This window comes from Molossus molossus, unplaced genomic scaffold, assembly GCF_014108415.1.
Source record: "Molossus molossus isolate mMolMol1 unplaced genomic scaffold, mMolMol1.p scaffold_m16_p_19, whole genome shotgun sequence".
NCBI lineage: Eukaryota > Metazoa > Chordata > Mammalia > Chiroptera > Molossidae > Molossus > Molossus molossus.
In genome coordinates this window covers 16,123,684-16,148,236 of record NW_023425354.1, presented here as the reverse complement: position 1 = coordinate 16,148,236, position 24,553 = coordinate 16,123,684, and the positions used below count along the sequence as shown (strand labels likewise).

The 24,553-nt window shown below is 37.0% G+C and overlaps 1 protein-coding gene, 1 non-coding gene and 1 pseudogene across 7 annotated transcripts in view; 1 reads left to right on the top strand and 2 right to left on the bottom strand.

The window, feature by feature from the left end:
• The window catches only part of MED13 (mediator complex subunit 13), a 113,125-nt gene that overhangs the window by 29,137 nt on the left and 59,435 nt on the right, over positions 1-24,553 (bottom strand). For all 6 annotated transcript variants that reach the window (XM_036269169.1, XM_036269170.1, XM_036269171.1 and 3 more), the window contains 7 exons: positions 21,331-21,544; positions 19,797-19,878; positions 14,170-14,291; positions 12,420-12,510; positions 12,073-12,287; positions 10,607-10,803; positions 9,113-10,029 (listed from right to left, as the gene is read on the bottom strand). In XM_036269169.1, coding sequence (XP_036125062.1) covers positions 9,113-10,029; positions 10,607-10,803; positions 12,073-12,287; positions 12,420-12,510; positions 14,170-14,291; positions 19,797-19,878; positions 21,331-21,544 — 1,838 coding nt within the window. The remainder of the gene's footprint in view (positions 1-9,112; positions 10,030-10,606; positions 10,804-12,072; positions 12,288-12,419; positions 12,511-14,169; positions 14,292-19,796; positions 19,879-21,330; positions 21,545-24,553) is intronic.
• Positions 7,705-7,869, bottom strand: LOC118635103. The gene has a single exon (XR_004960447.1). It is a non-coding gene; the product is annotated as a U1 spliceosomal RNA (small nuclear RNA).
• LOC118633975 lies at positions 15,727-17,914 on the top strand (annotated as a pseudogene).

Sequence of the window (24,553 nt, the reverse complement as noted above, 5' to 3'; positions counted from 1 at the left end):
TTTCTATAATCACAAAAAATCAAAAAGATAAATTTTAAAAATCCTATTTACAATCTCAACAAAAATAATAAAATACCTAGGAATAAATTTAACCAAGAAGGTAAAAGACCTGTACACTTAAAACTATAAGACATTGTTAAAAGAAACTGAAGACACAAAGAAATAAAAAGATATTCCGTGCTCATGGATTAGAAGAAAAATGCCCATACTGCCTAAAACAATCTATAGATTTAAAGCAATCCCTCTCAAAATCCCCATGGCATTTTCCACAGAAATAAAACAAAAAATCCTAAAGTTTGTATGGAACTACAAAAGACCCCGAATAGCCAAAGCAATCCTGAGAAAAAAGAACAAAGCTGAGTGCATCACACTCCTGATTTCAAACTATACTACAAAGCTACAGAAACCAAAACAGTATGCTATTAACAAGAAAATAGACAAATGGATAAATGGAACAGTCTAGAGCCCAGAAATAAACTGACACACTTTATGAAAAAGGAGGCAAGAATATATAGAGAAGAGTAAATCTCTTCAATAAACGGTGTTGGGAAAACTACCACATGCAAAAGAATGAAACTAAACTACTACTTTACAACATACACAAAATGAACTAAAACTGGATTAAAGACTTGAACCCAAGGCCGAAACCATTAAAATATACAGAAGAAAACATAGGCGGAGAGCTCTATGACATTAATGTTAGCAATATTTTGTGAATTTGAGTATAACAAGGGAAACAAATGGGGCTGCATAAAACTAAAGAGCTTCGGTACAGCAAAAACACTAATCAACAAAAAATGAAAAGGCATGTACCGAATGGGAAAAAATATTTCCAAATCATACATCTGATAAGCAGTTATTAGCCAAAATATATAGAGAACTCATAAATCTCAACAACAAAAATACAAAAAACCTGGTTTAAAATGGACAGAGATTTAAACAGATATTTCTGCAAAGAAGACATACAGATGGTCAATGGGCACATGAAAAGATATCCATCCCTAATTATTAAGAAAACACAAATCAAAGCCCAAATATCACCTCACACCTATTAGAATGGCTATCATCCAAAAGGCAAGAAACAAGTGTTGGAGAAAATGTAGAGAACCCTCGGCCCTGGTCAGTTTGGCTCAGCAGTTGGAGCGTCGGCCCGTGGACCAGAGAGTCCCAGGTTCAGTTCCTGCTAAGGGCATGTACCTCGGTTACAGTTTGTCCCCAGCCCTGGTTGGGGTCGTGTGGGTGGCAACCACTCAGTGTGTCTCTCACATCGATGTTTCTCTTTCTCTCTTCCTTCCTCTCTCCCTCCTGCTCTATCTGAAGATAAATGCAAAAATGTCCTCAGGTGAGGATAAAAAAAAAAGAAAGAAAGAAAAGGAAACCATCGTACACTGTTGGTGGAAATGTAAATTAGTACAGACACTATAGAAAATAGTATGGACACTCCTCAAAAAATTCAGAACAAGCCCTGGCCAGTTTGGCTCAGCGGTTAGAGCGTCGGCCTGCGGTCTGGAGAGACCCGGGTTCGGTTCCCGCTAAGGGCACATACCTCGGTTGCAGTTTGTCCCCGGCCCTGGTTGGTCGTGCGGGTGGCAGCCACTCTATGTGTCCCTTCACGCCGATGTTTCTCTCTCTCTCTCCCTTCCTCTCTCTCCCTCCTATTCTATCTGTACAAAAAATGGAAAAATACCCTCAGGTGAGGATAAAAAAAAAAAAAATTTCAGAGCAAAACTACCATATGCTCCAGCTATTCTACTTTTGGGTATTTATCAAAAAAATGCAAAAATACTAATCTGAAAAGATATATGCACTTAAGTTCAATGCAGCATTATTTACAATTGCCAAGATATAGAAACAGCCTAAGTGTCCATCAGTAGAGGAATGAATAAAGATGTGATGTGTACACATACACACACACTCTCTGGAATACTACTCGGCCATAAAAAAGGTGAAGACCAATAAAGTAAAGGCAAAGGGGTAAGGAGAAATGGGCAGCAAGTAAATTGTATGGTGACAAATAAAAACTAGACTTTTGGTGGTGAGCACAATGTGGTATATACAGATGTTGAATTATGATGTTGCACACCTGAAACATGTTATAAACCAATGTTATGGCAATAAAAAGATAAAGAATCTGCTTGTGCAGAGAACTCTATTAAGTTCTATTTTTTTTAAATAAGTTTTTATTGATTTTTTTAGAGAGAGGGGCAGAGAGAGAGAAACATCGATGTGAGACAGAGACACTGATTGGCTGCCTGCTGCATACCCCCTACTGGGGATGGAGCCCCCAATCTGGGCATGTGCCCTGACCAGGAATCAAACCGGGACATTCAATCCACTGAGCCACACCGGCCCAGCAAGTTCTATCTACCTACCTACCTATCTATCTATCTATCTATCTTACTTTTTATCCTCACCCGAAGACATTTTTCCATTTTTTATTCAGATAGAGTGGGAGGGAGAGAGAGGAAGAGAGAGAGAGAGAGAGAGAGAGAGAGAGGGAAACATCGATGTGAAAGGGACACATCGAGTGGTTGCCACCCGCACGACCAACCAGGGCCGGGGACAAACTGCAACCAAAGTACGTGCCCTTAGCGGAAACCGAACCTGGGTCTCTCTGGACCGTAGGCTGACACTCTAACCGCTGAACCAAACCAACCAGGGCCCAGCAAGTTCTATTTAAAATGATGTGTAGCAATGGTTCTTCTAGGTACTTAAAACCAAGAAGAGACATAATAAAAGTTGTAACTCATCGCCATTAAAAAAACATCATCCATTAGTTCATCAACCAATTAATAAATTAATCAAATAAATGTTTTCTTTTGTATTTATTTTAGTTGTTTTGGATGTTTATAAGTATTCACCAGGAAGAACACTGTCTCATACTGAAATGAGTTATAAATTATGTACCTTAATTATCACCACTATGGAAAAATGATCAGAAAGATAAGACTGGTTACAGTGATTAAAATTTAATTTCGGAAAAATAACAGACTGTAACAACTCTGAAATACAGAACTTGTACAGTACCAGATTCACTTTCTCACCCTGCTAAAAAGAGTTATAATATCTATAGATATTTTATGAACCTCGATTTATACATTATCATATTACTATGAACCTGCATTTCTGACCAGAATGGGTATGAAAGGTGCTACTCTTAAATGTCAAATGTCTACAAAAATTAAGTCACTAGATGTTACTGATATAATTAATCTGATCCCCCTCTATTGTGGTTCAGTTGTACCATTAAATATTTGAACACCCTATTACATTAAATCATTCAACATTAATTCATTATTATTACTACCTAACTTATTATTTCTGGATTTAATTTCCTATATCTAAAAAAAGTATACAGAATTAGAATTAATTTCAGATGTACTGCTTATTAATTATTATGCTTAAATAAACTATTGTATATATAACAGAATACTATGTAGTCATTAAAAGTGATCTTAGCTCTGGCCAGTTTGGCTCAGCGGTTAGAGCGTCAGCCTGCGGCCCAGTTCCCGTTAAGGGCACATACCTTGGTTGCAGTTTGTCCCCAGCCCTGGTTGGGTCGTGCGGGTAGCAACCACTCGATGTGTCCCTTTCACATCGATGTTTCACTCTCTCTCTCCCTCCAACTGTATCTGTATAAAAAATGGAAAGATGTCCTCGGGTGAGGATATAAAAAAAAAAAAAGTGATCTTAAATGGAATAATGACTAAAACACTGGTAAATAAAAAACTAGTTATATCTGTGGAAAATATTTTATACAGATAAAACTGTGTGTTCATACGTGAATATTCACATAAAACAAAGTCTTGAAAAAGTTGTCATTAGCTAAGTGTTTATCATAATCACATGGGAAACTTCTCAAAACATACATGCAGCCCTGGCCAGTTTGGCTCAGTGGTTAGAACGTCGACCCTCAGACCAAAGAGTTGCAGGTTCAATTCCAGTCAAGGGTACCTTGGTTCCAGTTTGATCTCCTGCCCTGGTCGAGGTTGAGGGGGAGGCAACCAATCAATGTGTCTCTCTCACATTGGTGTTTCTCTCCCCCTCCCCCATCCTTCCCTCCCACTCTATCTGAAAATAAATGGAAAAATATCCTCGGGTGAGGATTTAAAAAATAAATAAATAAAACATACATGCAATGCTTACCCTGAGAAATTCTGATTTGGGTGAAGCTTTAAAATTTGTATTTCGATTTTAATTCAGATTCTTTTCATTAATAAGTATATTTATTGGAGACCTACTATGGGCCAGGAATTATGCTCCCTGCTAGAAATGCTGTGTAAATAAGTTCTTATGCATGTCTTCTGGAATCTTATAATCTTATAAACAAGAATATACATAATTGCATACTGTGAGAAGTGCCAGGTCTCTAGGCTGAGACCTGGTAGGAAAGCAAAGGTTAAAAGGATATACAATGATTTTTATATATGTACAGATATATATGGGTAGATGTACAGATCAATAGGATAGAATTGAATGTCCAGAAATAAAACCTCACACTTATGGTCAACTGATTTTTGACAAAGGTGCCAAGACAATTTAATAGGGATAAATAATTAATCTTTTCAACAAATGGTTCTAGGACAACTAGACATCTACATGCAAAAGAATGAAGCTGGACCCCTTCCTTATATTATATACAATAGTTAATTCAGAATGGATTATAGACCTAAATGTGGGTGCCAAAACTATAAACCTCTTAGGGAAAAAAAAACATAGGAATAAATTTTCATGACTTAGGGTTAAGCAAAGCCTTTTTAGACGTGACACCAAAAGCACAAACAAGAGATAAATATATTGAAGTTTATCAAAATTAAAAACTTTTCTGCTTCAAAGGATACCATCAAGAAAGTGAAAAAGATAATCCAGAGAACAGAAGAAAATATTTACAAATAATACATCTGATAAGAGACTTGTCCATAACATATAAAAACCTTTCAACTCCATTAAAAAACTGCCCAGCCGGTGTGGCTCAGTGGTTGAGCGTCGACCCATGCACCAAGAGGTCACCGGTTCAATTCCTGGTCAGGACACATGCCCAGATTGGGGGCCCAATCCCCAGTGGGAGGCATGCAGGAACAATGTTTCTATCTCTTTCTCCCTCTCTCTGTAAAAATCAATACAGAAAAAAAAAGTTTGTTTTCAAAATATAAAAAATCTGCCCCGGCTGGTTTTGCTCAGCGGTTAGAGCATTGGCCTGAGGTCCGGAGAGACGGGGTTCGGTTCCCGCTAAGGGCACATACCTCGGTTGCAGTTTGTCCCTGGCCCTGGCTGGGTTGTGTGGGTGGCAGCCACTCAATGTGTCCCTTTCACATCGATGTTTCTCTCTCTCTCTCTCCCTCTCTTTCCCTCCCACTCTATCTGAACAAAACATGGAAAAATGTCCTCCAGTGAGGATAAAAACAACAACAACAATAATAATAATAATAATAATAAAATAAAAAATCTAATTAAAAAAGGAGTAAGAAATTTGAAAAGACATTTCTCCAAAGGAGATACACAAATAGACAATAAGCGCAAGAAAAGATGCTCAATAGCATGTACTTATTGTCCCTCAGTTTTTTTTGAATGCTCAACCAAGAATATGTTTTTACAGATTTTTAGAAATGAGGGAGGAGGGTTAGAGAGAGAGAGAGAGAAACATCAATGTGAGAGAAAAATATCAATCAATTAAACCTGTAACCTAGGGGTATGCCCCGACTGGAAACTGAACCCACAACCATTTTTGGTGTACAGGACAACACTCCAACCAACTGACCCACCCAGCCAGGGCTGTCCCTTCGCTTTTAAGAATTACCTAACCCTGGCCAGTTTGGCTCAGCAGTTGAGCATTGGCCTGCAGACCAGAGAGTCCTGGGTTCGGTTCCCGCTAGGGGCATGTACCACCAAAAAAAAAAAAACCCCAATTAAAAAAAAAAGAATTACCTACTATCCTGAATTTTATGTGCATCTAAATAACACATTTCCTTTTTTTTTTTAGAACTTTTATAAGAGTATCTTACTATATATGATCATCTGGGATTTATTCTCCTCTTCCTGCCTTCAATACTATTACTAAGATTCAATTATTTGTTACATATAGTTTTATTCATTTTCAGAGTTTAAATAACTATATAATAATTATGTATCTATTCTGTCCATGGCATTTGGGTTATTTTTACTTCTTTCAAACATATGTTCTATTTGTTTTAGTTCTCAAGTAGTCTGTAACCAATTTAAAGATAGGATATCTTCACATCTCCTAGAATTTTGCACACAAGTCAAAATGATTGGATTAGTAGATGGCATAAGACCAAATAAAAATTATTTTATGACACATACCACCTAAGAACATACACTCTTACCAAAAAACACATACTAAAGGCCTGGCCAGTTTGGCTCGGTGGTTAGAGCATCGGCCCATGGTCTGGAGAGACCAGGGTTCAGTTCCCGCTAAGGGCACATACCTCAATTGCAGTTTGTCTCTGGCCCCAGTTGGGGTCGTGTAGATGGCAGCCAGTTGATGTGACTCTCTCACATCAATGTTTCTCTCTCTCCCTCCCTCTCCCCTCTAGCTCTATCTGAAGATGAATGAATGCAAAAATGTCCTCAGGTGAGGATAAAAAATAAAATTAAAACAAAAAACAAAAAACACATACTAAAGACGGTTAACTCTGTATAATAACCAAAGGTTAGAAAAGTTAATCAGTGGTATATTGAGACATCTTTTTAGCCCGGCTGGTGTGGCTCAGTGGATTAAGCATCGCTCCATGGACTGAGATGTCCTGGTTTGATTCCCAGTCAGGAGGCATGCAGGAGGCAGCCGATAATGATTCACTGATGTTTCTCTTACTCTCTCTCTCTCCCCCCCTTCCTCTCTCTCTAAAAAAATCAATAAATACATTTTTTTTAATCCTCAGGTGAGGATTAACAAACAAAAAAAAAAGTACAGGTTGTCTGTGCTTGAAAGAAAAAACACCTGATGATTTTAATAACAATAACAATAATAATGTCAGCTTATATTAATTCAGTACTTAGTATGTGCCAAGCATTGTTGTACTACGTACTTAATATGGATTAACTCAACTCATTAGATCTTTGTAACTCTACACAAGTATTTAATATTGATAATTCTCTCCTTCTTCCAACATTTCCTATACTTGGCTTCCAGGATACCACACTCTTTATTTTCCTTCTACCTTCTTAGTTTCCTATCCTGGATCCTCCTCTTCTTTCTCACCTCTAACTTCAGTTCCATCCTTGGATTTCTCCATCTACAGTCACTCTCTAGGTTATTCCATCCAGTTCTATAGCTTTTAATATTGGTAACTCACACACAAAAATTAAAAAAAAATTTTTTTTCTTTATTGATTTTAGAGAGAGAGAAAAGGAGAGGGAGAGAGAGAGATAAAAACATCAATGAGAGAGAACATTGACTGGCTACCTCATGAATGGCCCCCATTGAGGATTGGGCCCACAACCTGGGCATGTGCCCTCATCAGGAATCGAACCCAGTGACCTCTTGGTGCATGGGTCAACGCTTAACCACTGAGCCACAGTGGCTGGGCACACACAAAATATTTTTAATCTCCAGCTCTAACCACTCCTCTAAATTGTAAACTTGTATCTCCATATGTATACTTGACCTCCTCCCCCAATGTTTCCCTCATCTATAATTAGCACCATCATTTATCTAGTTGCTCAAGCTACTTTTTTTTTTTAAACCAGGGGAGAGCATGAATGCAGTTCCCCACTACTACAAATTATGCAGTCGAGTTTCACACATTTGAGGAAATCACAGGAACCAGCACACCTGGGGTACAATGGGTGAGCCTCACCCTGGGAAAACCACCTTCATGATCATGGTATCTCCTCTGCCAGGTTAAGTATCAAGCTATTCTTGATGCCTCATCTTTTCTTACACATATCAGCAAATCCTATAGGTTCAATTTCATAAATAACCTAGAACCTACTACTTACATCTCTATTGCTTCTAATCTAATCTATCATCAACTTTCAACTGCACTACTGCGATTGCCTCCTATCTATTTGCTTCTACTCTCACCTTCACCATCCACAATACAATAGCAAACAGAAAAAGGATCACGTGACTTCTCTGCTCAAAACTGTACTATAGCTTCCCATAACTTTTAGAATAAACTATAAAGGCTCTTCATATACTTTGGTGCTTAGCCAACTCTTAAACTTTATCTCCTACCAATCTCCCCATCACCCAATTCATTCCAGCAACTCCTCCTTACTATTCCTCAACACAATGAGCACACTATGCCCTCAGAGTCTTTCCACTGCCAGAAACACTCTTCCCTTGGTTAGCCATGTAGCTCACATACCCCCCACCACTTTATGTGTAGGTCTTTGCTCCAATGTTGTCCCTCAGTAATATCTTCTCTATCCATATATCTAAAACGTTACACTCTTGCCCTGGCTGGGTGACTCAATTGGTTGGCATCATCCCATACACCAAAAGGTTGCAGGTTCCATCCCTGGTCGAGGCGCATATAGGAGGTAACTGAAGAATGTTTCTCTCTCTCTCCCCCCCTTCCTCTCTCACTAAGAATCAATAAAAAACAAAAAACATATAAAGTGAGAATTTAAAAAAATATTAAAATGTCATGGTTGTCTTTTTTCACTCCTTTATCTGCTTTTTCTTCAAAACACTTGTCACTATCTGATATTATATAATTACTTATTTTGTCTTCTCTACTAAATTATAGGCTCAAAAAGGGCAGGAAATATGTCTGCTTTGTTCAACACTACTTTATAAAAGAACACTGCCTAGCACATACTAGATGCTCAATAAGTATTTCAATGAGTCAAAATGTTAAATAATGCAGACAACTAGCAACTTTCTGCTAGTTAACATGTGCAAAGTACCTTTTATACTTCTATATAAGTCCACAGTTACAGATTTAAAATAACCATACTTTTATTGATGAAATTTAACTAAACTTCTAGGAAATTCTCCCTTTAAAAATAACATTCTTATAGAAGTGTTCATTCCAAATTTAGGTATCTTTATTAGCTACACGGGAAATGCCTTTAATACTTTTTCCTAAGAAAAAAAGGTCATACATCTAAAGGAAAACAAAAATTATTTCATTAGCGTACTTACCATTTCTTTTAGACCAAGGGTGTAAGCATGAACTTTTCACAAGCACTTCATCAACTTTTCCTCCTGACATGTTATCCATGAACTGACGCCCATGTTCTAATGCAAGGTAGCAGTCATTGCAACAGTCCCGCTCTTCAACGCGTACCCAATTGCTAATTACACCAATTTTGGGGAAAGGATCTTGGTCTGCTGCTCCAAAGGGTGAAAATAAATTAGTGCATTGATCCTGTAGCAATAATATCAACTCATCAGGCAATTTTTCAGATTCCTTTAGTCCGCCATTAACATGTTCAGCAGAATTGGCCCTGAGAGCTTCAAAACGTTTTTCTGCTTCTTTGCCACAGTCTGTGTTGCGTCCTATGATATCTAGTTCATCTTCAAGAAATAATCCTGAATTGTTTCCAAATTTTCTGTTCATAACAGCACTGAAGCCACAGGTACACCTATACTGTGCTTCTTGCGTTGGATCTGGAATGTAAACTCCAACATCGGCACCCTTGATATTCATGTTGCAGACACAAATACAGCAACTATCAAAGTTACAGTCTTTAAACAAATTCATAACTGATTCTGAAAGAATGAGGTTTACATAAAGACTGTGTGCTTCAGGGATGGAAGGAACAGTTGCAGGCTCAACAGAATTAAGGGGTCTGCATGTGGATGGGGTGGAAGCTGGTGAATACAAGTCTGAATTTTCATATTTGACTGAACCTTGGGCACTAGCAGGTCCACCAGCTCCACGAGGAGTCCTTGGAGTCCTTGGAGTCCTTGGAGTCGGAAACCTAGGGGTAGACGGAGAAGGAAGAATTCCTGCTCCACTGTTACTAGGAGGTGCGCTGCTAGGAGGCATGCCAAAAGAAGTATGAGTTTGAGGTGTATAAGCAGGGCCATATTCTTGATCCATTGTGTTTCCGTCACTAGCATCACCAGGGCAAAAAAAAATCAAACACATACATAAAGGAACATATTAGTAATGTAAAATACAACTAAAAATATCCCAAATGTTTTGCAGTTAATAGTGAAAATTATGAAAGCACAATTAGTGCAAACATTCCAAGTACAATTAAAATGTATTTCTGGTTAATATATTCACTCTAGGAGATTATTGTGGGCTGAGGACCAACCAACTAATCCCAAAATTATAAATAAAATCTGTATATACTAATCAACACCTAGACATCCACATTTATTACCTATATATTTCTTATACTACAAATATGCATATTTCATATATTCTAAGATGCCACTGAGTGTAAAAAAATGAAATCCTGACTTTAAAGATGTCTATGTAAAAAGGGACAATGACAATTTTAAGATGCTACCAGTTCAGTTATAAGATACCTCAATTTCACAGATTTTAAATTAGAAAAGGGTGTGACATATGGCAAATGTACAAACGGGAGTGATTTACAGCATACCAGGTACTTCTATGAAAAAAATTAAAGCTATATAAGCTTTCATATATTATACCAATAACAAAAATCTAAATCATACCCATCTTTGATGAACGGCATTGCGGTCCCTGAAGGAAGCAATTCCAATTTTCCAACAGTCCAACTCTGACGATAAATACACTCTTCGGGCAATTTGATAGGAGGCAGACATTGGCTTGGTAGAGTTTTTAGAGGTGCAAACATGGAACATCCCACTAGAACTTGACAATTTTCAGGCTTGTAGACATAAGAAAAATCCTACAATATAAAGACCATGACATTCAGAACCTTATCTTCCAGGGGGGAAACAAGCCATTTTTTCCCCTTTCTTGAAACAAAATAAAATGTAAATGTAATTCTATTATTATTATTATTTTTTTTTTTGAGAGAGAGAAATATAGATTTGTTGTTCCATGTATTTATGCATTCAATGGTTGATTCTTGTAAGTGCCCTGACTGTGGATCAAACCCGCAACACTGGCATTTCGGGACGATGCTCTAACCAACTGAGATACCCAGCCAGGCCAATTCTTTTCTTAAATACATTCTTAATAGTGTCACAATTCAGTCTTCAAGTTTGTTAACCACAAAACTAGAATCAAATAATTTTTTTATTAAATTTAGTGAAGTGCCCGGCCAGCGTGGCTCAGTGGTTGAGCACTGACCCATGCACTAAGAGGTCACCAATTCAATTACCAGTCAGAGCACATGCCCAGGTTGTGAGCCAAATCCCCTGTAGGGGGCACGCAGGAGGCAGCCAATCGATGTTCTCTGTCATGGATGTTTCTGTCTCACTCTCCCTTTCCCTTCCTGTCTCTCTAAAAATCAATAAAGGAAAAAACGTTATAAAAATACATAAATAAATAAATTTAGTGAGGTAAAATATTGATTAATAACATTATATATATTTCACATGTACATTTTTTTTTTAATCCTCACTCGAGGATATTTTTTTCCATTTATCTTCAGATAGAGTGGGAGGGGGAAAGAAAAAGAGAAAGACAGAGAGAGAAACAATGATGTGAGAGAGACACATCAACTGGTTGCCTTCTGCACATCCTGGACCAGGGCTGGGGACTGAACCGCAACCAAGGTACATGCCCTTGACCAGGATCGAACCTATGACTCCTTGGTCCATGGGCTCATGTGTACATTTTAATTCAGTATTTGTATATTCTACTGTGTGTTCCCCACCCAAAGTCTAGTTTCCTTTCTTTATCATATATTTGACCCTCTTTATGCAATTCGCCCTCCCTCAACACCTTTCTGTTCTGTTAACCGCCATTCTGTTGTATCTATGAATTTGTTTTGTTAGCGCCAATACCTTTTGTTTTATATTACACACGAAGGGCAATCATATGGTTTTTACCCTTTTCCATCTGACTTATTTCATTTAGAATAATACCCTAAAAACCCATCCATATTGTTGCAAATGGCCACATGTAATGAGTTTTGACTATAAATACAAACTAATTCTATATGAAAATATAGAAGTAAATTATTTTTTCAGAGAAATAAAATACTTACCTTAATTTCAGAAGGTTTGGGGCTACAGAATCCTTCATCAACTTCAATTTTGAACTGTGCTCCTATACTAGAACTATTTCCTTCTAGAACAGTTCCTCCAGGTGTTGTATCCATACTACCATATTCTTTGTTATTCATGTTCATTGGGGAAAATCCCATTATATGTTGTTCCAATGATGGTGGTGTAGGATACATTTTATGAAGATCTGCAGTGCCTATATTTAATAAAAACCATATTTTAACATAAGAATCAAAAGAAGTTAATCTGTTTAAAACAAAGCTGGGGAGAACTTAGTTGAGATTCAAAGTTTGCAGATTTATCTGCAGTACAGATTTAGGAAGCTTACTTATGCAGGATAATGGGTCCAGATTTCCTGTCTTTGATTCCTTGCAGTTGGATTTATCATCTGATCCATTCGCCAATTTTTTAGATCCAGGCTATTTAAAAAAAAAACGAAAAACCTACATATTTATATTTATCTTAAGTTTTACATCCAGTGTGATCTCAAGATAGTAATCATTCAGATGTGACTTGAAAGTAGAGTCCATTCATGAAAAGTAATATTTTGAATTTTTGCCAGAGCCAAATACATACTAGATATGATTTAAAGACATAAAACACATTTTAGGCAATCAATGAGCCGAGATTCGTTTCTCTATTATTTGATAATCCTCCAAGTTAATAGAGGATAAAGTTCCACCAAAGAAAATAACCCATATTTTCAAAACATTTAGAAGCAAGAACAACTTTCACTTAAAACCTATTAAAATAAAAATAAAACCTGCAATAAGAAGGGCTCATAATTAACATCAGACTTGCTTCTTAGTAAAAGATATTCATAAAGCATCTGTCCCCTTAAATAAAAGACATTAAAGTGTCCTACATAATTAGTCATCCTCTGATTTCTTGTTTATACTTTTACCTTGTTTAATAATCTCCTTACCTCTGTAAAAATGCTACAACAGGTAAAACTAAGCAAAGACTTCAGAAAGATCTCTATGACAAAGGAATATCCCTACCTAAAATTAAATTTTAATACAATGAACAAACCAAGTTTCAGTATCTCCAATCTGTCATCAACGTTTTTAGAGTTGATAACTTGGTTCCTGTTAGCCACTTTGTCAAAAATACATAAACTGATCTCTGATTACAACCTTTTTACCTCAGAAGAACCACAGCTAATACATGAATGGTAGCAGAAAGTATAAAAATACCAAAATATTAGGGATATATTTACCTAGAAAATGGCACCCTAAAATATACTATATTATGGGATACAGAATAAAAGTTTATATATAGCTATACCTCCCTTATGTCACTTAATTGAATACACCAAATGTGCATATATGTATGTGTGTATGTATATGATGAGAGAGGATTAAAAGTATATATTATATAGGACAAGAAAGACCAAATGTACTATAGAAGTTTCCAAGCTACCTTTATGCAGATGAAAAAGGAATTCCCTTTTATGATAATGCAGCACCCAATTCATTAATTTGCCAGAGACTTGACATTCTAGGGAATCTCATTTTAAGCTTTAATTCCTTTTATCTTCACCTTTCTCTGCAAATGGGTGTTAAAGATTAAATGTTACTTTTTCTTCCTCTTTCATTATTATAGTTATTTAGCTGTCTTATAATAATGACTGTAATGCCAAACAAATTCTAAAGAAGCGGTATCCTTAATAAATTGATAAGGCATATAATTTTAATGTTAATCACTTAGTCTCTAAACAGGTCAATTCCAGGGTCATTTCTCAAACTAGAGGATCAAAGATAAGGAAAATAATTCTACCTCCTAAGAACTGCAGAAAAAGAACATGGCAGAGCTCAAATTAAGTTCAATCACACATGTCCTTCAAACATACAGAACAAAGAAAAAGAAACAAAGTATACAGGTGACAGACTATGTCAACAACACTCAAACATGTGGTTAAAAAAACAAAACCAGTTAAACTTTATTCTAAAATATTTCCTATTGTTCAGGGCTAAAACAGTATTCAAGTCACATACCACTTCTGGGAAAAAAAAAAAAAAAATCAAATCAAATCAAGGAAAACAATTCATAACCTTAATCGTTAACAGGATACTCACTGTTAGTTCATCTTCATCAGAATTGAAGAGATTATCAAGGTCAGTATATGAGACAGCCAGGTCTGAGTCATAAATTAAACTGGTTGATGGAGGACGCGCATGACTAGTAGGACGTAGAGCATCTACATATGTCAATCAGGAAAACAAAATAAAAAATTCTACTACTGACCAAATCAGTATTATTTTTTTAAGCTAGATATGTCACTTTAAATTTATAAAGGTATATATAATAAAATAAGAAACAGTGATTTAAAATCTATAATTTTTTTCACAGAAATAAAGTTGTAAATGAATGATGGTACCTTCCTCAAGAAGTTTATCAAAGGCTATGCAATCCATAACATAGCAAAGTACTCTACGTCAATAATATATCAAATAAAAACATAAACAATGTTATTAGAACAACAGAATTAAACACACATACAGTTTTGTTTTTCTATCTTCCTGAAATGTAAAGGAAGCACAGAACAATGATTTAAGTGCTCCAGTTCTTGAGTCAGATTGTTACTCTGAATCCCAACTCCAACATTAGGAGTACAACCCTGGGCAGGTTACTTAACCTCTCTGTGCCTCAGTAACTGCAAAAATTAAATGTGATAGAATGTAGGTAAAGCACTTTGCCTAGTACCAGACACTTAAGTACTCCATAAATATTACCTCTTAGGAAAGTTTTATTTTAGTTCTAGAATTTTATTTCCCTTTTTATTATGTTTCCAGTTTTAGGAGGGGAAAATACATGAATACTTAAAAAGAAATACAAATAGGCCATGGCTGGTTTGGCTCAGCGGTTAGAGCATCAGACTGCAGTCCAGACAGACCCGGGTTCAGTTCCCGCTAAGGGCGCGTACCTTGGTTGCAGTTTGTCCTGGGCCCCATGTGCGGGTGACAACCACTCGATGTGCCCCTTTCACGTCAATGTTTCTCTCTCTCTCTCTCTCTCTCTCTCTCTCTCTCTTCCTCTCTCTCCCTCCCACTCTATCTGAACAAAAAAAAAAATGGAAAAATATCCTCAGGTGAGGATTAAAACAACAAAAAAAAAGAAATACAAATAGAAGTTAAACTCCTCTTAAATTCCCACACAAGAACAAAATAGAAAACAATTTGCTCTTTGGTATATAACCTTCCGAAACATCCTCAGGATGTCAAATGACTTGAAAAAGCCCTCACTTTCAGAAAGATGAAAATCACTTTCCAAGTGTCCCTGTACATCAGTTATAAAGACTCACTAGAGCAATAGTTCTGAAATTTTAGTGTGTGTAAACATCATCTAAGGTACTATTTTTTTTCCTTTATTGATTTTTAGAGCAAGGGAAAGGAAGAGGGAGAGACAGAAACATCGAGAGAGAACATCAATTGGCCACGTCCAGCATGCCCCCCCCCACTGAGGATTGGGCCCACAACCTGGGCATGTGCCCTGACCGAGAATCAAACCAGCAACCTCTTGGTGCATGGAGCAACCTCCTGGTCAACCACTGAGCCACTCTGGCCAGGCTAGGGTACTATTTAAAAAACAAGATTTCCAAGCTTCACCTCAAAAGATGATCCAGAATGTGGTAGATGGTCCAGATTTTGAGAAAGCCACACTATAGGCACAAGAAAGCACTTACACATTCCCTATATCCTAAGGTAGGTTAATAGGCCCAAGAACTCAAATTTCATTCATCAATCTACCATCAACCACTAAATTTATATCATAAAAGACCATCTCTTCCTTATTCAGATGGACTTTTTAATTTTTACTTTTGGCCACACAAAACCTGACCCTGTCGTTTTATTCCAAATATTAAAACAACTTTGTCCCTGAAGAGGGCCCTGCAGTGATGGGATGATAAGTGACCTCTTCTTCTCTGGTGAGCATGTGTAAACAGTGACTCTTTTCTCACCACTGGCGTCACACCTCAGAGGTCTGGTGTTGTGGGAGGAAGTTTTCTGAAAAGCAGCTGCTAAAGCATGGATGGACTCCAGGAAAAGGCCTGGGCCGGAAGGAGAATGGCATCACCCAGGCCCTCAGGATGAGGCTACAGCAAAACTCTCATGAGGTGGGACACAACCTTGCCAAGGAGTTCACAAACCAGTGGTGAAATGAGCTCTTCATCAAAACTGCAGCCAGCTTGGTAGTGGAAACTAGGCAGGATGGAGTACAAACAAGGTGCCTTTCTAAGGAAACCACCCATCATAATCATCCCAAGTCCAACTTGCTATATCAAAAGTTTGTGAAGATGTTGACATTGACTTCAGGTGGGGAGAAGCTAACAAGAACTTGGAAAGTTGTACTGATGACAACAACCAGGGGCCCCAGCCTCCAAAATGTTGGACTGATGAGATGCTGCTCCAAGCCTGTGAGGGGCGAACTACACAAGGCTGCCTATCTTGGGATTACGATGGCTAAGCTCGCTCAGTTGCAGGCCTTCCTGACTCAGCTCAGAGGCCAAGACCCTGGGATCCCTCAACTGCAGTCAGAGAGCAAGTCCCTCAAAAACAAAAAGAAAAAAGAAAGAAAAGGAAGCAGAAAGAGGAAAAAGAGGTTATAGCAACTGAAACGAATGCAGACAAGGAGTACCCAGAACATACTGAACAGAGCATCAAGAAAAGCAAGAGGAAGAAAAGACAACATCAAGAAGAAAAGGCCACAGCCCTGGCCAGCTTGGCTCAGCAGTCAGAGTGTTGGCCCATGGACTGAAGGGTCATGGTTCAAAATTCAGTCAAAGGCCATATTCCTGGGTTGCGGGTTCCTTCCCCGGCCCTGGTAGGAGTCATGTGGGAGGCAACCAATAGATGTTTCTCTCTCTCTCTCTCTCTCTCTCTCCCTCTCTCCCTTCCCCCAACTCCTTCCACTCAAAATGGAAAAATATCCTTGGGTGAGATTAACCATAAAAAATAAAATACAAAAAGGTCACAGATGAGAGAGAGGGAACAACCATAGGGGATGAGGAAGAGGCCCCAGGAATAAGAGGGTTTGGGGAACTGAAGAGCAGAGAACAAACTGATTACTCCCCCAGGAAAAGGAAGAGGAAGCAGCAGCACTATGAAGAGGAAAAGCTAGGGGTCTTAGATAAAGGAGGAGGTAAGGAGGCCATAGGTGGTATCAGAGGAAGTAGAGAGCGAAGCACATACTGATCCATGCAGCAGAAGCAAGAGACAACAGTATGAGGAGGAGGAAGACTTGAACACAGAGGATAAAGAAGTTGAGGAGGATGTTGCAGATGGTGGGACCAGGGAAGCAGAAAGCAGAGCATCAGTGATAGTAAAAGCAGAAGCAAGAAAAAAGGGTGTCTTGTATATAAGGGATGGATATAAGGATGGCAGGACGAGGGAAGCAGAGAGCAGAGTAAGAAGAGGAGGCAGCAGCAAACAGAGGAGGAAACACAAGAGTCAGCACTGACCAAAGAGCAAAAAAGGAGAAACAGAAGTAGAGAGACTGAAGGTCAGGTCAGGGTGGGGCTTGATCGATTTCTTTTCAGGAGTTGTTGAAGCTCAGAGACCTGAGTTGATGTAGGACTTCCCAGTGAGGAGTCCTTCCGAAGGTGGAAACTGAGCTCTGGAATACCAGCCTGCTGAGAGGAGAGCAGTAGCGCCATGCATTAGTTAGGGAGTGGGCATCTTCCCCTTTGCAGCTTCTAACTCAGAGACCATGGAATTCAGTGCCTATAGGAGCCAGTTAGCCAAGGGACAAGAAGTGCTGAGGACTGTGGGAACAGGAATGCAGATACCTTTTGAAGGGGGCATCCGTTCTAAAAGAAGCTAAACATGTAGATTTATATGATACGCTTTGATTTTTAAATATTATGAAGCAAAGGGAAAAATACAAATTTAGGCCTATGAGCTGGTTTCTAACACTATGCCAAATGATTCAATAAACATCAGCTTCAGCTCCTAGCCTTTACATAAAAAACAAACAAAAAACCAACTATGTCACTAAATAAAACATATCAAAATATGACTTCTTTTGCTTCCATCAAAAGTTAAATAGATTTTGGCCCTGGCCGGTTTGGCTCAGCGGTAAGAGCGTCCACCTGCGGTCCAGAGAGACCCAGGTTCGGTTCCCGCTAAGGGCACGTACCTCAATTGCAGTTTGTCCCCGGCCCTGGTTGGTCGTGCGGGTGGCAGCCACTCGATGTGTCCCTTTCGCATTGATGTTTCTCTCTCTCTCTCTTCCTCTCTCTCCCTCCCACTCTATCTGTACAAAAAATGGAAAAATGTCCCTGGGTGAGGATAAAAAAAAAAAGTTAAATAGATTTTGTAAAAGGACTAATATATTGTATCTTTCTATTCCATTCACAAGGAATACAAGTTAGATACTTTCAAAGTGAAATCTTGACTACTATATTCCCAGTGCCAAAAACAGTGCCTACACATAACATGTACTCAGTAAGTACTTGTTAAATTAATGACCTCAGCAACAATTCTTCTTATTTATGAAAGGGGTTGGGGGAGAGAAAAGCACAAGAAAATTACAGTCAAGTCTAACTTATTAATTGAGCTTTTCTTTTTTTTATCCTCACCCAAAGACATTTTTCCATTTTTTGTTCAGATAGAGTGGGAGGGAGAGAAAGGAATAGAGAGAGAGAGAAACATTGATGTGAAAGGGACACATTGAGTGGCTGCCACCCGCACAACCAACCAGGGCCGGGGACAAACTGCAACCGAGGTATGTGCCCCCTTAGGGGGAACCTAACCCGAGTCTCTCCGGACCGCAGGCCAACGCTCTAACTGCTGAGACAAACCAGCCAGGGCTTTATTGAGCTTTTACAGCTGGGAGGGACCTTAGGCGATGATTTCATCCAATCTTATTTTATAGATGAGAATTATTTTTATTTGTAAAAAAGGAAATAAGTTCTAACAATTCAAAACAGAATTTCTATCACCTGGACTTGCTTCTCTCTGTGTAATATAAACAATGATCCATCATTTTAAGATATCCAATTTCATAGAAATCTATCTCTTTCTATGAAACATGAATTATGCAAAGAAGTAATAATAATATAGTAAAAGTCCAATGATTTCAGATTACAGTTGACTTTTGAACAACATGGGTATGAACTGTGAGAATCCATATAAATGCAGATTTTTTTTCAATAAATATATCGATTATACTATGCTACCATAAAGCATATTACTGCTTCTTTATTATCAATGCATAAATCATTACACCTGTAAAGAAATATCAATTTCATTTTCACATTATCTTTTCATTTTTGATGTCTACTGTTAGTAATATGTATATCTACAGTGTTTTATATCATATAAAGCAATATTAATGTAGATACTGACAGAAAATTCATCTTGTAAGACTGTAAATTTACAGTATCAATACAGTACAGTACTGTAAATGTACTCTCTTCTTTATAATTTTCTTAATGACATTTTTTATCTAGCTTACTGTATTGTAAGAATATAAAATACATATACAAGACATATCTTAATAGACTATTTATGTTATCAATAAGGTTTCCAGTCAACAGTAAGCTATTACTAGTTAAATTTTTGAGGAGTCAATTTAAATGCAGATTTTCAACTGTGCAGGATGCGAGTATTAGCGCCCCAACCCCCACATTTTTCAAAGCTCAACTGTAATTTGTAGTAACAATACTGGAATGTATATTTTGATTAGGAAATAGAAGTTTTACCTTGCTTGATAGAGGGACTAAATAATGACATAGCATCTTCTTCATGTGATAACACTGTTACATTAGATGATCCATCTTCTACCTGTAAACAATATTACATATTAGGCTAAAATATATAATTTACCAATAACAAATCCACAAACTACTGAGTAACTATGTTTCAAGGATTCTGCTATGTGTTCTACAGACATTATCACTAATTCTCAAAACTAACCTATACAATAAGTAAACAGTATGTCCATCTTACAGACAAAAAACAGTTCTAAAGAAAACCCAGGTAATATGGCTAACAAGTTGTGGGAACTAGGATTTCAACCTAAATTTGTCAAATTCCAAAGTCCATGTTCTAGTGATGGAAGGAAACTTGACTTGGCGTGGTGAACACACAATACAATCTACAGATGATGTCTTATAGAACTGTACCCCTGAAACCTATAATTTTATTAACCAATGTCACCCCAACAAATTCAATAAAAAAGAAATTTAAAAAAAATTAAAAACAAAGTCCATGTTCTTTCTACAGTATCTCCATCCCTCCCAGCTACTACTGTTTTCAAATTTACAAAAGGACAAAATTTCAAGTACTGAGCACATAGTAAAGTTAAACAAAACTTCATGAAATGAATTACTTTTATTAAATGTATTACTGAATTCTTTTCACAATTTTACAGCTTTCAATTTCCATATTTTTATTTGAAGCAAAAAACACATATAGAAGAGTTAGTTTGTGCTTCATACGTCCTCAAATATTTTATATTTAACCTTTTAATCAAATAAATATTTCTATATCTCATACTTGATTAATATGACATTTTCCTTTTAGGGTCACTACAGGTTCTTGGGTCACATATTCTAAAATATCATGTATTTAATAAACTCAAGAGATATGTATTCTATTGTATTTTTGAAAACTGGTAATTCACGCCCTGGCCGGTTTGGCTCAGTGGTTAGAGTGTCGGCCTGCGGTCCCGAGAGACCCGGGTTCGGTTCCCGCTAAGGGCACGTACCTCGGTTGCAGTTTGTCCCCAGCCCTGGTTGGTCGTGCGGGTGGCAGCCACTCGATGTGTCCCTTTCACATCGATGTTTCTCTCTCTCTCTCTCTTCCTCTCTCTCCCTCCCACTCTATCTGAACAAAAAATGGAAAAATGTCCTCAGGAGAGGATTAAAAAAAAAAAAAAAAAAAGAAAACTGGTAATTCACATATGGCTTATTTTAACTCAGTATCAAAATAGTTCATTTGCCTAAATGTCCTCATTTCAAGATAAGAAAAGATAACGTACTCTTTCTCTAATCTAAAAACTTTTATAGCAAACCAAAAAAAATATTTTCAATATCAGCAACCAGTTATCACTTAAAGTCCACACAAGCTCTTAATTTTGTACAGTATGCCTGACTTACCTATTTTTAAAAAATGGTTTTCTAAGCTAAAATGATGTATCCATTCTATTTTAAAAGAAAAACAAAGAGAAGTGTAGTACTATATGCAGTGCTACAAATTATCAGAGACCCTTTGGTGTACCTTGATTTCTCTTACCTTTTGTTTTTTCCCAGCTTCTCTCTCGCTATTTTGTCTATCTTTCTTATCAGGAAAAAGAAATTCCTCATCTCCTTCAACAAATGCATATGGATCAATTTTAGGTTCTTTTTCTGCATCAGATGCTATTGCTGAAAGACACTGATTCTTAATTTGATATCGCTGCACTAATTCATCAGAAACTTTTAAACGTTTCTTACATTGCACCATTAACCTGCATTAAAAAAATTAGAAAATTGATTATATTTATTGTCTATAAAAGCATAAAAAATTTCCAAAACAACTTCGCTACCATGAAGTTCTTATAGTTATTTAGAAATGACTAACCTGCAATCCCCCATTTTACACATGAAGAAATTGAGGCATAAAAAGGTTATGTGATCTACTGATGTCTCAAATTTAACAATAAAGAAATGAAGCTAAAATTCAAGTCTCCTATCCTTATGTTCTTTTCACCAAACTATGTTGTTTTTTGGCAATCTATTCAGTTTCAAAGTTCTTAAGCACATTAACCTGACCAAATCCATTCACTTAAAGGAACTCTTAAATCTAACCTGCTGCAGGAAAGGCACCCTCAAAATGTGGGCTATAAAGTGAGACAAGACTACTTTTATACAATTTATACATTTATACGTTTACACAATGAAAGTGATTATCCTTTTCCTATTGCCATAGTAGATATATTTTAAGTTTAAAAAAATTAACAGCTTGATTTGTGTTGCATGAAAATAACATTAGATGTTAATTCTCGCAAGATGTTTTACAATGGCAAGTGAAGTTCAAGTGGAAAAACTTCAGAGGTTTCTTTCTAAACACATTGGAAAAATCAGTTTTTATATTATCAGTCTTCTCTGGTTCCACATGGAGATTGATAAACAAGTTTCCCTGCACTCTCTTAAAATAATCAATAAAATGACAAAGGATGACAGAACAAGAGAGGAAATAACAGTGAAGTTGGAAAGATGAGAACTAGTGGAAAAGAACAGAACAGTGAAAGCTAAACTCTACGGCTGAGAGAGGGAAGCCACAAGTTGACCTGTACCATAGAACCTTGGAAAGCATCAGGACTTTCGTATCTCTGAAGACCAGGGTGAGCGTGAATATAGAATGATTCATTTTTGGTTTGTTAAGACACTTTTAGACTGCCAAATCCATGTTCTCTAATGCTGGCAAAGCTGAGATTCCCATGCTTCCAGAAGAGTGGCAGCCAGGCTTCTAGTCAAATCATGCTCAAAATCCTGCAATAACTTTTTACTCTGAGTAAAAACCAAAGTCCTTATAAAATCCTACACCAAAGCCTATCGGGATCTTTCTCTGCTTTTCCTCTCTAACTTCATCTTCTAATATTCTACTCCCTCTCTCACTCATTCTGCTTCCAAGGGGTTCCTTGCTGTTCCTCCCACAGGCCAGACACACTCCTGGTTATTCCCTTTAAAACATTCTTCCTGCAAATATCTACCTAGCCAACTCCCTCACTTCCTTCAAATCTTTGTCAAAATATCACCTTTTCTGAGACCTTATTTAAAATTACAATATGCCCAACTGCCTCAACAATGATTCCCCTTACCCTGCTCATTTTTCCCTCCACAGCACTTATCTTTTAACATACTGTATAATTTACTTATGTTTACAGTTGACTGTCACTCCCACTAGAAGATAAGCCCCTAAATGCCAGGGATCTTGTCTTTGTTCACTGAATTATCCCAAATGTACAGAACAGTGCCTGGCACATAACAGGCACTCAATAAATATTTGCTAAATAAATACATGAACTCTAGAAACAACACAGGTTTATGTTGTTTGCATTATAAATTCTAAAACACAGTATTTTGTATTTTAAAATAAACCATCTTTATTCATTAGAAAGTGATGTTGCTGCCACTGCTTATTTGTCCTGAGTATTAAGATAAAAAATTATGAAAGGTAAGATTTGGGAGCAATAAAGGTACTTCCTAGCTTACAAATTCTATGAATGATATGGGCAATCACATTTTATTAACCTATTCACCAATGTCCAGCACTATAGACCCTCTATGTACTATAAACTAAGGCTGAAACAGAGCCATCACAAGAATAACTGACATATGATATTTGAAAGCAGGTCTAGAAAATATGTCATTGTTATTCTCAACATGCCCCAGATTTCCCCCTACCACTACAAATCCCAAGTCTATAAAATTTTTCTTCCATGGCAGCACAGTGCTAACACAACTGTCATGGGAGATCTTTTACAATTAATTGTTGGAATAGTTCTGTTGTATAAATGAATAAAGATAGCACTTATATTTTAACATACTATATAATTTACTTATGTTTATAGTTGACTGTCACTCCCACTAGAATATAAGCCCCTAAAAGCCAGGGATCTTGTCTTTGTTCACTGAATTATCCCAAATGTACAGAACAGTGCCAAGCACATAATAGGTGCTCAATAAATATTTGCTAAATAAATACATGAGCTATGAGATACTAACATAAATCTTTTCAAGATAGTATTTCCATCTACTTTGGCATATATTTTCTTATATAATAGTTAAAACGACCTCATATGATAGGAAATGGAGGGTTTGCTCTCTGGCTTTGATGTGGAAATTATATAGAAAGAAATGGTTTGCTATGATCATACAGTGGCAGAGTTAGGACTGGAAAGATTTTAAGTATGCACATTCGTATAACTATTCATACGGGAAAAGTATAAGAACATCCCCCACCACCACCACCAACCTGAAAGACACTACTATTCTATATAGAGGTGAAAACACTGTTTTTCATATTAAGTTGTCCTCTGGCAGAAGCATTAAAAACTGCCACACTGTTTACTTAGGTAGTTGTTCAACTAGTGTGCAGTAACATTAAAAGGATCAATCCTACTGCACAGGGCTCTATTAAGAATAAAAATGAGAAAACCAAATACAATACCTAAAGACAACTTTTTCTTATTTTATTGAATGGTTCTCACAGACATTGGGATATGCAAATAATTTAAATGTAGTCAGTAATATCAAGAGTATCAAATCACAATAAATTTAAAAATATAAATTATTTACATTATACATCCTTCTATACTTCAAACTGATAATAGATATAAAAATTGTAATTTTTAAGAGATGCCAGATTAAAATATCAAGTTATCATTTCATTACTATCCAATTATATAGTTTACATATGTTTTTGTGAACAGGAACACCACCTCTCCTTTTCTAAAAGAAACTTGCACATATAG